Here is a 13,120-nt window from a genome sequence, read left to right as displayed (position 1 = left end):
TAAGAAATACAGAGCAAATTGAATAGCCACTATGCTATATAATATAATAACCAAAAATACTATCTGAAGAAGGCAGTTTATAATCAATTTCCTCTCTGTTCCTAAAACCATGGAAAAAGCAGTCAAACACCTTAAAATCACCCTTTGTTTTTACCTTCTCCATCCTCTTGAATTGATTTTGGCTGTGACACAGTGAAACACTGCATTACTTCATACCGCTGGCAAGCTTCCTGGTTCTCGGTGCCTGGCTCATCTGGAGGGTGAATTAGCATCCTGCAGTTAAAGGTATGGCTATTTCGTCGTGTTGCCTCTTGTGGCCAAGGAACTCCATTCACTGTGGAAAAAAAATTGATTATATGCCTGTGAAAAAGGTGAAAAAGTACAAACTGTGAAGATACAAAAGACATACCTTTACTCATCTGCTTAATTAGCTACTCAGATTAAAAGACAGACTTCCTCAGATCCAACATTATCCTGAGGGAATAGGATACTTAATCTTCCTTAGCAAAGCTAAATGTTTACCAATTAGAAAAATGTAAAATTTGCAAGAAATTGTATAGGATTTCCTCCCTCAAAGATAAGGTCTTACAAATACCTTAATTCACTAACAGCTTTTATAAACAGATAAAGACAAAATTAAAAATTAATAGCTTTAAAAAGTTAATAGCTTATTGCTCTTTTGCTCAGAATTTTACAGCAGTTAATTAATGAGCTTTTCCACTTGTTTCCTGTTATACCCTGGCAATGAAAAAAATGACTGAAAATCACAGGTCTGTTGTTAGGCAAGGGTTTTAACCTGGTAGGCATGGATGCTTAAGGATGGCTTGTGTGTGTGTGCACCCTTTTGGTTGGAGGAGTCAAAGTTTTTCAAATGTGACTCAAAAAAAATATTTAGAATATACAGAGACCAGTCTTGGTTTCTTAAATCATTTTTTCTTGCTCTTTATTTTATTTGCACAGTCTGCATGCTACAATGCCTTGAATATGGTGGGTAATCATTACATAAAAATGACTGTTAAAACAGAAATGTTACCTGATTCAGTATAAGAAAAGTGAATTCAGTTATAGAGAAGATAACTATACATTTCAAGTGAGAATCACTGTGTGGCACGTCACCATTTCCCAGTTACAATGTTATATTCAAACCATGGTGGCAGTCAGAGGGGTTTTTCAGCTATTCTCTCCCCATTCCCAACAGATTTCTTACCATAGCCTCGCCATTGAACCTCCTTCCTTTTTACTATCTCATCACTCTATAACTGTTAGAGGAAATCATGGAAACAAACCTATACTGGAGTAAGGAGTCTTGGTTCATCTTTGAACTAGCTGTGAGTTTTGGGTTAATGGCTTAATCTTTGCCTTGTCTTTAAAATAAAGGAATCCACTTGTATTATCTCTAAAGTCACTTACACTCTAAAATTCTATAACACATTAAGACCCCTTGGTAACTCAAGTATCAAACTAGCGATTTTAAGAGGAACAATTGTTTCAGGCTTCCAGTTACTATAAACACATACTACTCTTTTCAAAGAAGAAACAGGCTTCCACTTCATTGAGTGAACAACATAGAAAATTAAGAGCTACGGATAACATTTTATTTGCATGTTTCGTTTAGTTACATAGGATTTCTAGCCAAGACTCTCTGCCAACTTTTGGAGCACATACAGGCTAAAGACTAGGCACGTGGCTTAGTTCATAGAACACAAGCTGGAAATCAGGCCCCATCCATACTCTCAGCTAGGCTCCTATAGCAGTGAACAACCCATCCAACCATACTTAGAACTACTGAGTTGAAACCACTCACATCCAAAAATGTTAATTTTAATAAGTATGTAATATGAAGGGTATTCCTTCCTCCCTCCTTACCCTCTTTCCTCTCTCCTTCCCTTCCTCCCTCCTTCTTTTTCTTTTCTTTGAGCAAGGTGGTAGGATACACTATATACATTTGTCTCTTCCTTGTACATAATTAAAATTGAAAACAAAGGGAATTCCAAGCAGAAGCTTTTTGTGGCAAGGCAACTAACTGCTCTGCCTCCTAACACTGTCACATAATTGTGGCATAATCTAGAGGAAGAGGATAAAAGGAATGCTCTCTATCAGCTATTTGATGACACTCCTCCTTCATATTTAATCTCAGGCTGAAATTAAATTTTAAAATATTTTTAGTATATTATATATATTAGTATAATACTATATATTATAAATACAATAATAATAATTATATATATTATGTGAAGGGAAGCTATAGAGAGTTCACATTCTTTGAAAAAACACATTCCTTTTACCTAACGATTTTGGTAGCAGATTCTTCACAAATTCCGCGTGATCACCCACATGCAGTATGCTGTAGACACTGGTATTCATTAATTCCTCCTGATTGTAACCCAAGTAGCTGGTCACATTTTCTGACACAAATACAATTCTCCCTTCACAGTTCACAACAAAGAAAAATCCATCCAAAGCCTGCAAAGCCAAAAAAACGATTAAGAGGTTATGGGGTTAAAAGAGAGAATAAAAATACACATACACATTTCTCTACTGAAAAAGAGATTGGAAATATACGCCAACTTAAAAAACGGGGGACTGAATAGAAGATTTAACATTGCATGTTCTCTGTGGAGGGAACAGGATTTTTAAACAGACTGTACACTCATGTTTCAAGTAGGCATCAATGAATATGTCAAATGTCTTCCTTGGAAAGAAATTTTATGGCAGCAAATGTGAAGTAAATGACTGACCCATTCAGTCAGTCATAAACACCTCTAAACTGTAGGTTAAGACCTGGTGTCTACCCTCAAGGAACTTGCAGTGGGGAGAGAGACATAAGCATAATAAAATACCAGTGAGAAATGCAGTATCAGAGCCATACACAGACTACTCTGTGAGCACAAAGAAGGATACTTATTTGGGGTCGAGGTGGGGGGCAAAGAAAGGCTCCTTACAGACCCTGATCTGAGTTATAAAAGGCATAGTGGAAGAGGGGAGGAGGAATGAGGCAAGAACATTCTAGGCAGAGGAGAGAACATGGCACATAATGGAACAAAAAAGCCATTTGGAGCTGCTGGAGCACAAGGCACAGGCAGGCAGTGAGTCTGGAGAGGTGGACAGGAGCCAAATCACAGAAGGCCTTCTATGCACTGCGATGGAGCCAGAGACCTCCAAAAGAAGATGTACATGCCCCAAGGGGACATAAGATCCACAGGGGTGCAGGGAAAAGAAGTCGGAATCTCTATTTATAGCATAATCTAAAACACAAGGAAGAAATTAAGCTTAATTAACACATCAACACCCTGGTGCCTCACTCAGTCTAGTCACATATCACAAACCACGGAATCTGAGAGAAGATCCAGAATGCAGAGGTTGACAGCAGTACCTTATTTATAATCTTTCTGTTTATCACAACATATTACAGTTTACTTGCTATAGAATGTATAAAAGCAATAAAATCAAGACCTTTAAAAAGTAGAACATTTATAGAATTTTGTAACAAGATGTAACCACCCTTTGTATCATACAGGGGTTTGCTGGTTACTGGTGGCAAAAGACTTAAGCCATCCAGCAATGTTGATGGGCTACTCATTTTTGTTTTTGAAAAAGGTTAAGTGTCCCAAGTTTGCTGACCTTTTCTATGATGCTGGGTGCTAATGATAATATCCTACTAAGCAGGTATTTTCCAAATAATAAACACACCTAATTTTGTTCCTTCAGGGTAAAGATGAAATTTTAACAATGAATAAAAAATAAACTGCTTTCAAAAAGACACTTATGCTACAGAGACAGCACGTGAAAATGGATGTTTTGAAATGTTACCACAGTTATAATTTTGTTGCTGAAAATGATGTACACTTATAAAAATTATCTTCTCAGTGTAAAACATTTAGAAACAAAACCTTTTCCCTGTGCAAAATTCTTCCAATAAGAGTTTCAATGGGCTTTAAAAACCCGTGTTTTAAAAAAGGAAAATGCAACTCCTTTTGATTAATTTGGAGAATCACTATTTGAGATCAAAAAAGATGGAATTTAAGGAATTCCCTGGAGGTCCAGTGGTTAGGACTTGGCGCTTTCACTGCGGGGCAGGGGTTCAATCCCTGGTCAGGGAACTAAGATCCTGCAAGCTGCACAGCGTGGCCAAGAAAAAAAAAAAAATTTGAAGAAAAACCTTTGCATAATTGGTAGATAGGATTTCAAAATGAGTATCGTGACTTAGTAAACTCATCCAATGATATATTTTTCCATTTGTATCTACCTCATTTTTGTGAGGTGTTTTTTACAGCTGATAATTTAAGCCAAATATTAAAATAAACTGAACTTGAAACTACATCTTCAAATCACTACGTCCCAAAGCATTCAACCAAGATTTTAAAAAATATGAAGTACAGCATTGTTCTCATTAAAAATACTGCTAACACTTTCTTTAACAAGAACAAAAAGAAATAAAACTATTTTTATTCCACCTGACTGCTGTTGACTATTTTTCATTTAGTTCATAATGCAAAGAGGAGAGGGATGTGATTAATAATCTAAAAACCTCAACACTAGATAAACCCTTTGCTAAACTATTTTGGATTTAGATGAGCACAGGAAAGCACCCTCATATCTAATTGTTTTCTTAAAGTCAGATTAGCTATAAATTTCATAACAGGTGATCTATCTATCTATCTATATGTATATATATTTGTCTGGCAGTTTATATTAAAATAGGGATAACTGAAATACAGACATATTTTTTAAAAAGAAGATCTAAAAATTCTTTAAAATGTTCTTAGCTATTAATTGAATCAGTGTAAATACAATTCAACTTTCTTTTTTCTTTTTGGTCTCTTAAAAGAGTTTAATAAAGAACAGTTTGGGTATAACAAAGTATCATAGTTCAGAGCAAGAAACAGGATTGATATCAAAACACAGGCAAGTAAAAAAACTTGGCCATTTCATGGTGAACCACTTCCAAGGGCCACACCATCCAGCTTCTAAAGCACTACCTTCTTCTATTTTCCATCTAGTTTTCAGTGTGTCCTTTTTAGCTCCTTGCTCTCTGCCTCCCTAGTGACACTGTCTATCTTCAAAGCCACAGTTTCCCTTGCTTTGTTTAATATAAATTTATTTACTTTATTTTATTTATTTTTGGCTGCCTTGGGTCTTCATTGCTGCGCGCAGGCTTTCTCTAGTTGCAGTGAGCGGGGGGCTACTCTTCATTGTAGTGCACGGACGTCTCATTGCAGTGGCTTCTCTTGTTGCGGAGCACGGGCTCTAGGCATGTGGATTTCAGTAGTTGTGACTCGCGGGCTCTAGAGTGCAGGCTCAGTAGTTGTGGTGCACAGGCTTAGTTGCTCCACGGCATGTGGGATCTTCCCAGACCAGGGCTCGAACCCGTGTCCCCTGCATTGGCAGGTGGATTCTTAACCACTGTGCCACCAGGAAAGCCCTCCCTTGCTTTTTTCACTCTCCACGTCTGTCTCTGACTATGTCTGGAAGTTATCCACTGTCTGCCGAGGGGCTGGGAGAGGTTGAGACCCACTCCTGGGATCATCTCTGCCCAATCTGAAGACTGTCCAGCAGTGGGCACAGGGCTGGTGGTGCAGACCTCGAGCACCAGCAAGGCCCAGGGATTCACCTGGACTACTCGGTGCAATTATTTTTAAGGCATTTGTGAAATCCAAAGGATTTAAACTTCCTTTGCAGTAGGTCTGGAGTCCCCGCAGTCTCCTGTTTCCAGACTTTCTGGGACTTCTCCAAGTTCTCCCATTGACTGCACCTGACCTCAGTGCCAAGCTGGGAAGTTATTCTAGTAGCTGGCCTCTGGAATATGCAGCTGGTCAGCCTTACAGGGAGTACAGAACTTTCACCAGGTCTCTGTTTGGTCTCGGTTACATGGACTCATCGTTTCCTCTGAGAAGTCTGGGGCATCATATTTCTTTTGAGCTTCTCCAGAAAAGGTTGGCTTGGAAAACAGGTTAACAGAGGCTGCCCCACAGTTGCAGAGAGGTCCTGCTGACCTTCTCCTGAGATACAGACAGCCTGTCCTGTGCTAGAAATGCGTATTTTTTTAAATTATAAATGAAATATAACTTAAACTTTTTTATGTATGAAAATTAAGTAGATAGTATAAGATCTGCCAAAATCCCACCCCCAAGAGATTGGTAACATTTCAAGGAATCCTTTGAGACTATTCCTATGAATATCTTTAAACATCTTTAATTTCTAAAAGTTTGTCTGATTAATATAACCTGCTAATACTTGTTCTTATCCTACAAGTTTCCCTCATATGTTGTGCATATAATTAACTTCCAAGTGTGCTCCTAGGAAGGAATCTTCCTGTTTCTCCAAGTCCTGACAGCTGGGCTGACATTGAGCTATACACAGGAGATGATAACAAATGCCACTCCATTCTGTACAGCATCATCAGTTGGAGGGGTTTTTCTCTCTGCCCAGGATATCAGTCTTTGAAGAGGACCACTTTGGGTCTCAATGCAGGGTTCACACTGGCCAGGGCTTCTCACAGGGCCCTCGCTTTAAATGACTACACAAGCTTCACTAAGTAACACCTATGTGTCAGTCACTGGACAAAGTTCTGGGAATAAAGCACATATTCTCAACAATTTTACAGCCTCTGACGGGAAAAAAACAAGTACGTGTAGTCACATTATAGTACAATGGAGGAATTCATAAAGGTTAGGCACAGAGTGAAGCACCCAAACGGGCAAAGGGTTGACTGTTGTCGGGAAGGTTTCCTGGGAGGAGGCCACATGACACCTCAGCTGAGGCTTGAAGGACACAGCAGTAACTCGGGTGGGCAAGGGGTGGAAAGAACATTCAAAACAGAGGAAACAGCTCAGAGGTTTAAAAAAAGAAAGAAGAAATCACTTGTACTTACTTGTCATATTTGTGTTATATTTAACAATAAAAAGTTTTTTTGAAAAAGCTTCAAGGAAAAGCCAAAAGAAAAAAAAAAAGAAAGAAAGAAAAAATGGCCATGGGGATCATCTTGAAGGCAACGTTTTTAAGCAGGAGACTGACATGATCTGCTTTAACAAAGACCCTTCTGGCAGTGGGTGTGGCACGTGGACTGGAAGCAAGCAGACAAACTGCGACGCCACTGTGATGCTCCAGTTCAAGCGCGAGCCCGGATCAAGGCAATGGCAGTGCAAGTGACAGAAGAGGCAGAAGAAACAGATGTGGTGATCTCTAACAGCTGTGGGAACAAGCGCTTGGGTGATCCTTCACTAATGACTTTAGGGTTCTGGTAGATGAGTGCCTTTCCCTAACAAAGGGAATTCGATGGGGAAATAAAAATCTAGTTCTTAATTTTTTGACTTTTCTTCTTTTTTCAAACAGGAGATAAAGGGATCGATTATAAATTTAGTTTTAGAAATGTTATATTTGAAATGACTGAGGAACTTTCTGGTAGAGGTGTTCAAAAGGCAGCAGGATATGATGAAAGGGAAGCTGTGAAAAGAGATATGGGCCAAAGACAGACATTTTTGACTTACAGGTACATACAGTATCATTTAGTTTTTGTTTGTTTTTAACTACAATCATCTTTTCCCCTTCCACAGAATATGTGATTTCCTTTGAGGAGTTACTTCTCCATTTAATAAAGTCTCGTGGGATTCTTAATCAGGCCATTGGGAAACTTCCTCCCTAAATGTGAGCCTTGAGAATTACAAAAAGAATGAACATGGCTGGAACACATTCATTCTGGCAGCCGGGCACTGTCCAGATGGGTCTTTTGAAGAGACCATTCGTACAGTTTCTGCTTTCTAGCCTCCATAAGATGCCTTGGTTTCACCTTATTTCTAAGCACAGTTCTGTGGTATCCAAATAGCATCCCAATAAATTCACATTTGCTTAACTTAGTCATAATTGGTATCTGTTGCTTCAAATCAGAAAACCCTAATTGGTATTTTACATACACACACACACACACACACACACACACACACACACACACACGAACACATCATATAGACAGAGACATAGATGTTGATAAAACTGTCCAGGAAATGTGCACAGAATAAAAAACAAAAGGAAAAGAGCCAAGGCCAGAACCTTGGGGGATGCTAACATTTAAAAGGCAGGTAAAGAAAGAGAAATCTGAGAAAAAGGCTAAAGAGCAGCCAGAGAGGCAAGGAGATAGTTTTATAAAAGAGGCTCATGAGGAGTTTTAAGGAAGACGGAAGTGGGTGGTCAACAGTGTCAAAGAGCCACAAAGCAATGTAAGGAATGGTATAATACAAGGTTAGGAGGCCTGAACGCACATGCAAGGTATAGGGAGACTTCTGTGACTAACGCAGAATTTTCTTGTGGAGCGATAGGAAATAAGCAGCGTTAAGAGTCAGATAATGCAGAGCTCTGAACAGGAGGTAGAGGAACTTAGACAGCAAAGAACACTGGAGAATGAGGAGCTTTAAAAAAAAAAAAAAGCCTATAAATTCTAATACCACTCTCTCTTTTGTTTTTTGTTTTTGTCTTTTTTTGGCCACACCGTACGGCATGTGGGATCTTAGTTCCCTGACCAGGGATCAAACCTGCGCCCCGTGCACTGGAAGTGCAGTGTCTCAACCACTGGACTGCCAAGGAAGTCCCACCACTCTCTCTTTAAGCGTAGGAAATTACCTCCAATACCTTTATTCTTAACTCGTGCTACCTTTTTATGTTTAAGAAAAAGGAGGGGGGCAATATATTGAAAATTGTATGGTGAGAATTTCTCACAATATCATGGCTATTTGGTCACCTTCTAGATGTGCAGATCTTCTACCTGAGCAGGCCCCTCTAGACTGATGACAAACAGAACTTTCTGCAATGATGGAAATGTTCTTCCGTGTTGTCCGATACAGTAGCTACTAACCACATGTGGGTATGGAGCATTTTAAACGTGGCTGGTGAGAATTTTTCTCACCAGACATTCAGCAAAAATGTCTGAATTTTTCATTGTATTTAACTTTGAATAGCCATGTGTAACTATCTTACTGAACAGTGCAGCTCTAGACTGCAGCCTGGATAAGTCAATGAACAATCTCGTGGTGGCTTTTCTACCACTTCTTCTCTTAGCCGCCCTGGATTAGATTCCGTAAAGTTTAAGGCAATGAGGCAGGATTGGGAGATACAGAAGAAGGGTGAGGAAAGGTTGTCGATAAAGGTAACTTGGAAGTCTATAAATGTAATTCTATTTTACAGTCTCAGTTTCACATCTGTATAGCTCATAAATAAAAATATTATTAGCTCCTTGAAGTCAAGAACCTAAATACATTTCTATTCTGAGTTTTTGGAACTTCTAATTTGATGTGTTTTTTCATATTTGAAAATGCTTGCCTAATGACATGTAATTCATGTATAATGTTGTGTTACAGTTTTCCTTTGATTCATAGTGGTTTTCAGGGTAATAATTTCATCATCTAAAAAAAATGCTTTCTTCTTATAGCAGTTTTGAATGGATGTTTTCCTGACGTTTTCTGTTCATTTTAAAGTGTTATAGATTTTTCTTACACAGAAATAACAAATGTCTATGTAAATTAAAGCAGTAGTAGTATTCTCTGGCTCCAGTTGTGCTGTTTTCAGTTTGTGGATAATCTATTTGCTCTCCTTATTGATCTCTGTGGTTTCTGAAGAACCTGTGGTAAAACTGGGATTTAAATGACTACCACTTCTCTACAGGAACTCCACAAATCTCAAGGACCTCTATACCTTATACTTTTTCAGTATCTCAAATGGCATTATATGCAGAAAATACATTTCATAAATATTTAATGAACTGACAGGAGATATAAAGTTCTTAGGCCAGTTTTAAACTTAGGGACACCGAAAACGCAGACAGAACCTCAACAGAAAAACTAGAAGATATGAAGAGACTAGTCTACTGATATCCTGCAGAGTAGAGGAGATAAGCAATAAGTGCTAGGATGGGTCAGGTCTCATCCTAGGATGGGTCAGGTCTCATCCTAGGATGGGAAGTAGTGGGATGCGGACAGGAACCAAGGCCGGGGAAGAGATGGGATAGCGGGAAATGAGCCTAAAGTACTTTTCTTTCTTTAACTTATTTTCCTCTAATGGCTTATATTAAAAAATTTAAAATATAGCAAAGTTGAAATAATTTTGTAGTGAACATCTGTATATCCACCACACAGATTCTACCATTAACATTTTTACTATACTTATTATAACACTATTTCCAAAAGGCAGTCATGTGTCATGCAATCTATTTAAGGGGTTGTGAAAAGAATAAAAACATCAGAGTCCATCACATGTGGTGGCTTTCCCCTCTCCCAGTTATATGTTATACACTCACCCAAAGAGTAGTTTCTATCCAGCTTCAATGGCCAATGTTTTTTTATATTTACAACACTATAAAATATGTGCTCATTCCCCTAATAAAAATCATTAAAACCAACAGCCTAAAGTAACAAAGCGCTTGTATAACTTGGAGGGGAAAAAGAAATTTAGGTTTTGAGGGGGAACTTGCTAACAGGAGAGTCAAAAATATTTAGCAGCCTGTTAAAAGTACAGGAATAGCGTTCGGAAAGAGGTTAAAGCAAGAAGTACATATTTGAGAGTCATCTCTAAAGAGATAAAAGATGAAGCAAATGATATTACTTGGGCTAAAAAAACCAAGCACTAAATTTTGAGAATGTTCTCACATTAGCGGTGTCGGTAGAGGGAATTATGGTTCATACAAAAACAGAAGAATAGTTAGGGTAATAGGAAAAAATGTATAAAGGAGTTAGAAAATCAAGAGACCTATACAAGTTTGAGTGTTAGGAAGACTTCACCAGAAAGAAGGGCCTTGAGGTAGGACAGGAAAGGAGAATTTATTTAATTTTATAGATATTTATTTTTAAATATGTGTATGATTTAAATACACATATTTATATTTAAGTATATGCACATACATAATAAACATACATATATAAAAAAATAAAATTAGGCCTAGAGATGGAAAAGTCTAATTTGTGGGGAATGAGTGTGTATATATACACACATATATGTGTTTTTAAACATTCATGTATGAAAAAGGAGTACTTAAGGTGATGAGCCTGCTCAGAAACAAAATATCTGTTTTGAGAACAGAGGGAGGAAAGATTAGATAGGAAAAAAGGGGTGAAAATTACACAGTAATTACAAAGTAATTCAAGATTAAAAATTCTTCATTTTAAAAAGTTCTCTTATAATGTCTACATAAATAGTTTTAAAATTTTGGTCAGGAAAACACCTACTGTAATAAACTGAGGCATCCCTTACTCAAAAGTGAAATTCTACAGTAGAAATTAGCACTAGCTAGCTAAATAGTTCTAAAAGTTTTATTTTTCCCAACTAGTCCTAACTATAATAAAGAAGTAGCAAAGCCAGACAGTTCTCTTCAGTTTTCCATCCAACCATTAGAATGCCTTTATCAAAATTTCTTTTTCTTTTTTAACATCTTTATTGGAGTATAATTGCTTTACAATGGTGTGCTAGTTTCTGCTTTATAACAAAGTGAATCAGCTACCTATATACATATATCCCCATATCTCCCCCATCTTGCGTCTCCCTCCCATCCTCCCTATCTAGGTGGTCACAGAGCACCAAGCTGATCTCCCTGTGCTATGCAGCTGCTTCCCACTAGCTATCTATTTTACATTTGGTAGTGTACATATGTCCATGCCACTCTCTCACTTTGTCACAGCTTATCCTTCCCCATCCCCGTTTCCTCAAGTCCATTCTCCATGTCTGAGTCTTTAGTCCTGTCCTGCCCCTAGGTTCTTCAGAAAAAATTTTTTTTTTTTAGATTCCATATATATGTGTTAGCATACGGTATTTGTTTTTCTCTTTCTGACTTACTTCACTCTGTATGACAGACGCTAGGTCCATCCACCTCACTACAAATAACTCAATTTCGTTTCGTTTTATGACTGAGTAATATTCCACTGTACATACGTGCCACATCTTCTTTATCCATTCATCTGTCAATGGACACTTAGGTTGCTTCCATGTCCTGGCTATTGTAAATAGAGCTGCAATGAACAGTGTGGTACATGACTCTTTCTGAATTCTGGTTTTCTCAGGGTATATGCCCAGTACTGGGATTGCTGGGTTGTATGGTAGTTCTATTTGTAGTTTTTTAAGGAAACTCCATACTGTTCTTCACAGTGGCTGTATCAATTTACATTCCCACCAACAGTGCAAGAGGGTTCCCTTTTCTCCACACCCTCTCCAGCATTTACTGTTTGTAGACTTTTTGATGATGGCCATTCTGACTGGTGTGAGGTGATACCTCATTGTAGTTTTGATTTGCATTTCTCTAATATTAGTGATGTTGAGCATCCCTTCATGTGTTTGTTGGCAATCTGTATATCTTCTTTTGAGAAATGTCTATTTAGGTCTTCTGCCCATTTTTGGATGGGGTTGTTTGTTTTTTTGATATTGAACTGCATGAGCTACTTGTAAATTTTGGAAATTAATCCTTTGTCAGTTGCTTCATTTGCAAATATTCTCTCCCATTCTGAGGGCTGTCTTTTCGTCTTGTTTATGTTTTCTTTTGCTGTGCAAAAGCTTTTAAGTTTCATTAGGTCCCATTTGTTTATTTTTGTTTTTATTTCCCTTTCTGTAGCAGGTGGGTCAAAAGAGATCTTGCTGCAATATATGTCAAAGAGTGTTCTGCCTATGTTTTCCTCTAAGAGTTTTATAGTGTCTGGCCTTACATTTAGGTCTTTAATCCATTTTGAGTTTATTTTTGTGTATGGTATTAGGGAGTGTTCTAATTTCATTCTTTTACATGGAGCTGTCCAGTTTTCCCAGCACCACTTATTGAAGAGGCTGTCTTTTCTCCACTGTATATTCTTGCCTCCTTTATCAAAGGTAAGGTGACCATATGTGCGTGGGTTTATCTCTGGGCTTCCTATCCTGTTCCATTGATATTTATTTCTGTTCTTGTGCCAGTACCCTACTGTCTTGATTACTGTAGCTTTGTAGTATAGTCTGAAGTCTGGGAGCCTGATTCCTCCAGCTCTGTTTTTCTTTCTCAAGATTGCTTTGGCTATTCGGGGTCTTTTATGCTTCCATACAAATCGTAAAATTTTTTGTTCTAGTTCTGTGAAAAATGTCATTGGTAGTTTGATAGGGATTGCACTGAATCTGTAGATTGCTTTGG

General features: G+C 38.0%; 1 protein-coding gene across 5 annotated transcripts in view; it reads right to left on the bottom strand.

The window, feature by feature from the left end:
* NCOA1 (nuclear receptor coactivator 1) overlaps nt 1-13,120 on the bottom strand; it is a 197,895-nt gene that overhangs the window by 81,329 nt on the left and 103,446 nt on the right. For all 5 annotated transcript variants that reach the window (XM_082671912.1, XM_082671914.1, XM_082671916.1 and 2 more), the window contains exons 6-7: nt 2,286-2,463; nt 155-334 (exon numbers count right to left, since the gene is read on the bottom strand). In XM_082671912.1, coding sequence (XP_082528038.1) covers nt 155-334; nt 2,286-2,463 — 358 coding nt within the window. The remainder of the gene's footprint in view (nt 1-154; nt 335-2,285; nt 2,464-13,120) is intronic.

This window comes from Grampus griseus (assembly GCF_964374135.1).
Source record: "Grampus griseus genome assembly, chromosome: 15".
NCBI lineage: Eukaryota > Metazoa > Chordata > Mammalia > Artiodactyla > Delphinidae > Grampus > Grampus griseus.
This window is presented reverse-complemented; position numbering and strand designations above follow the sequence as displayed.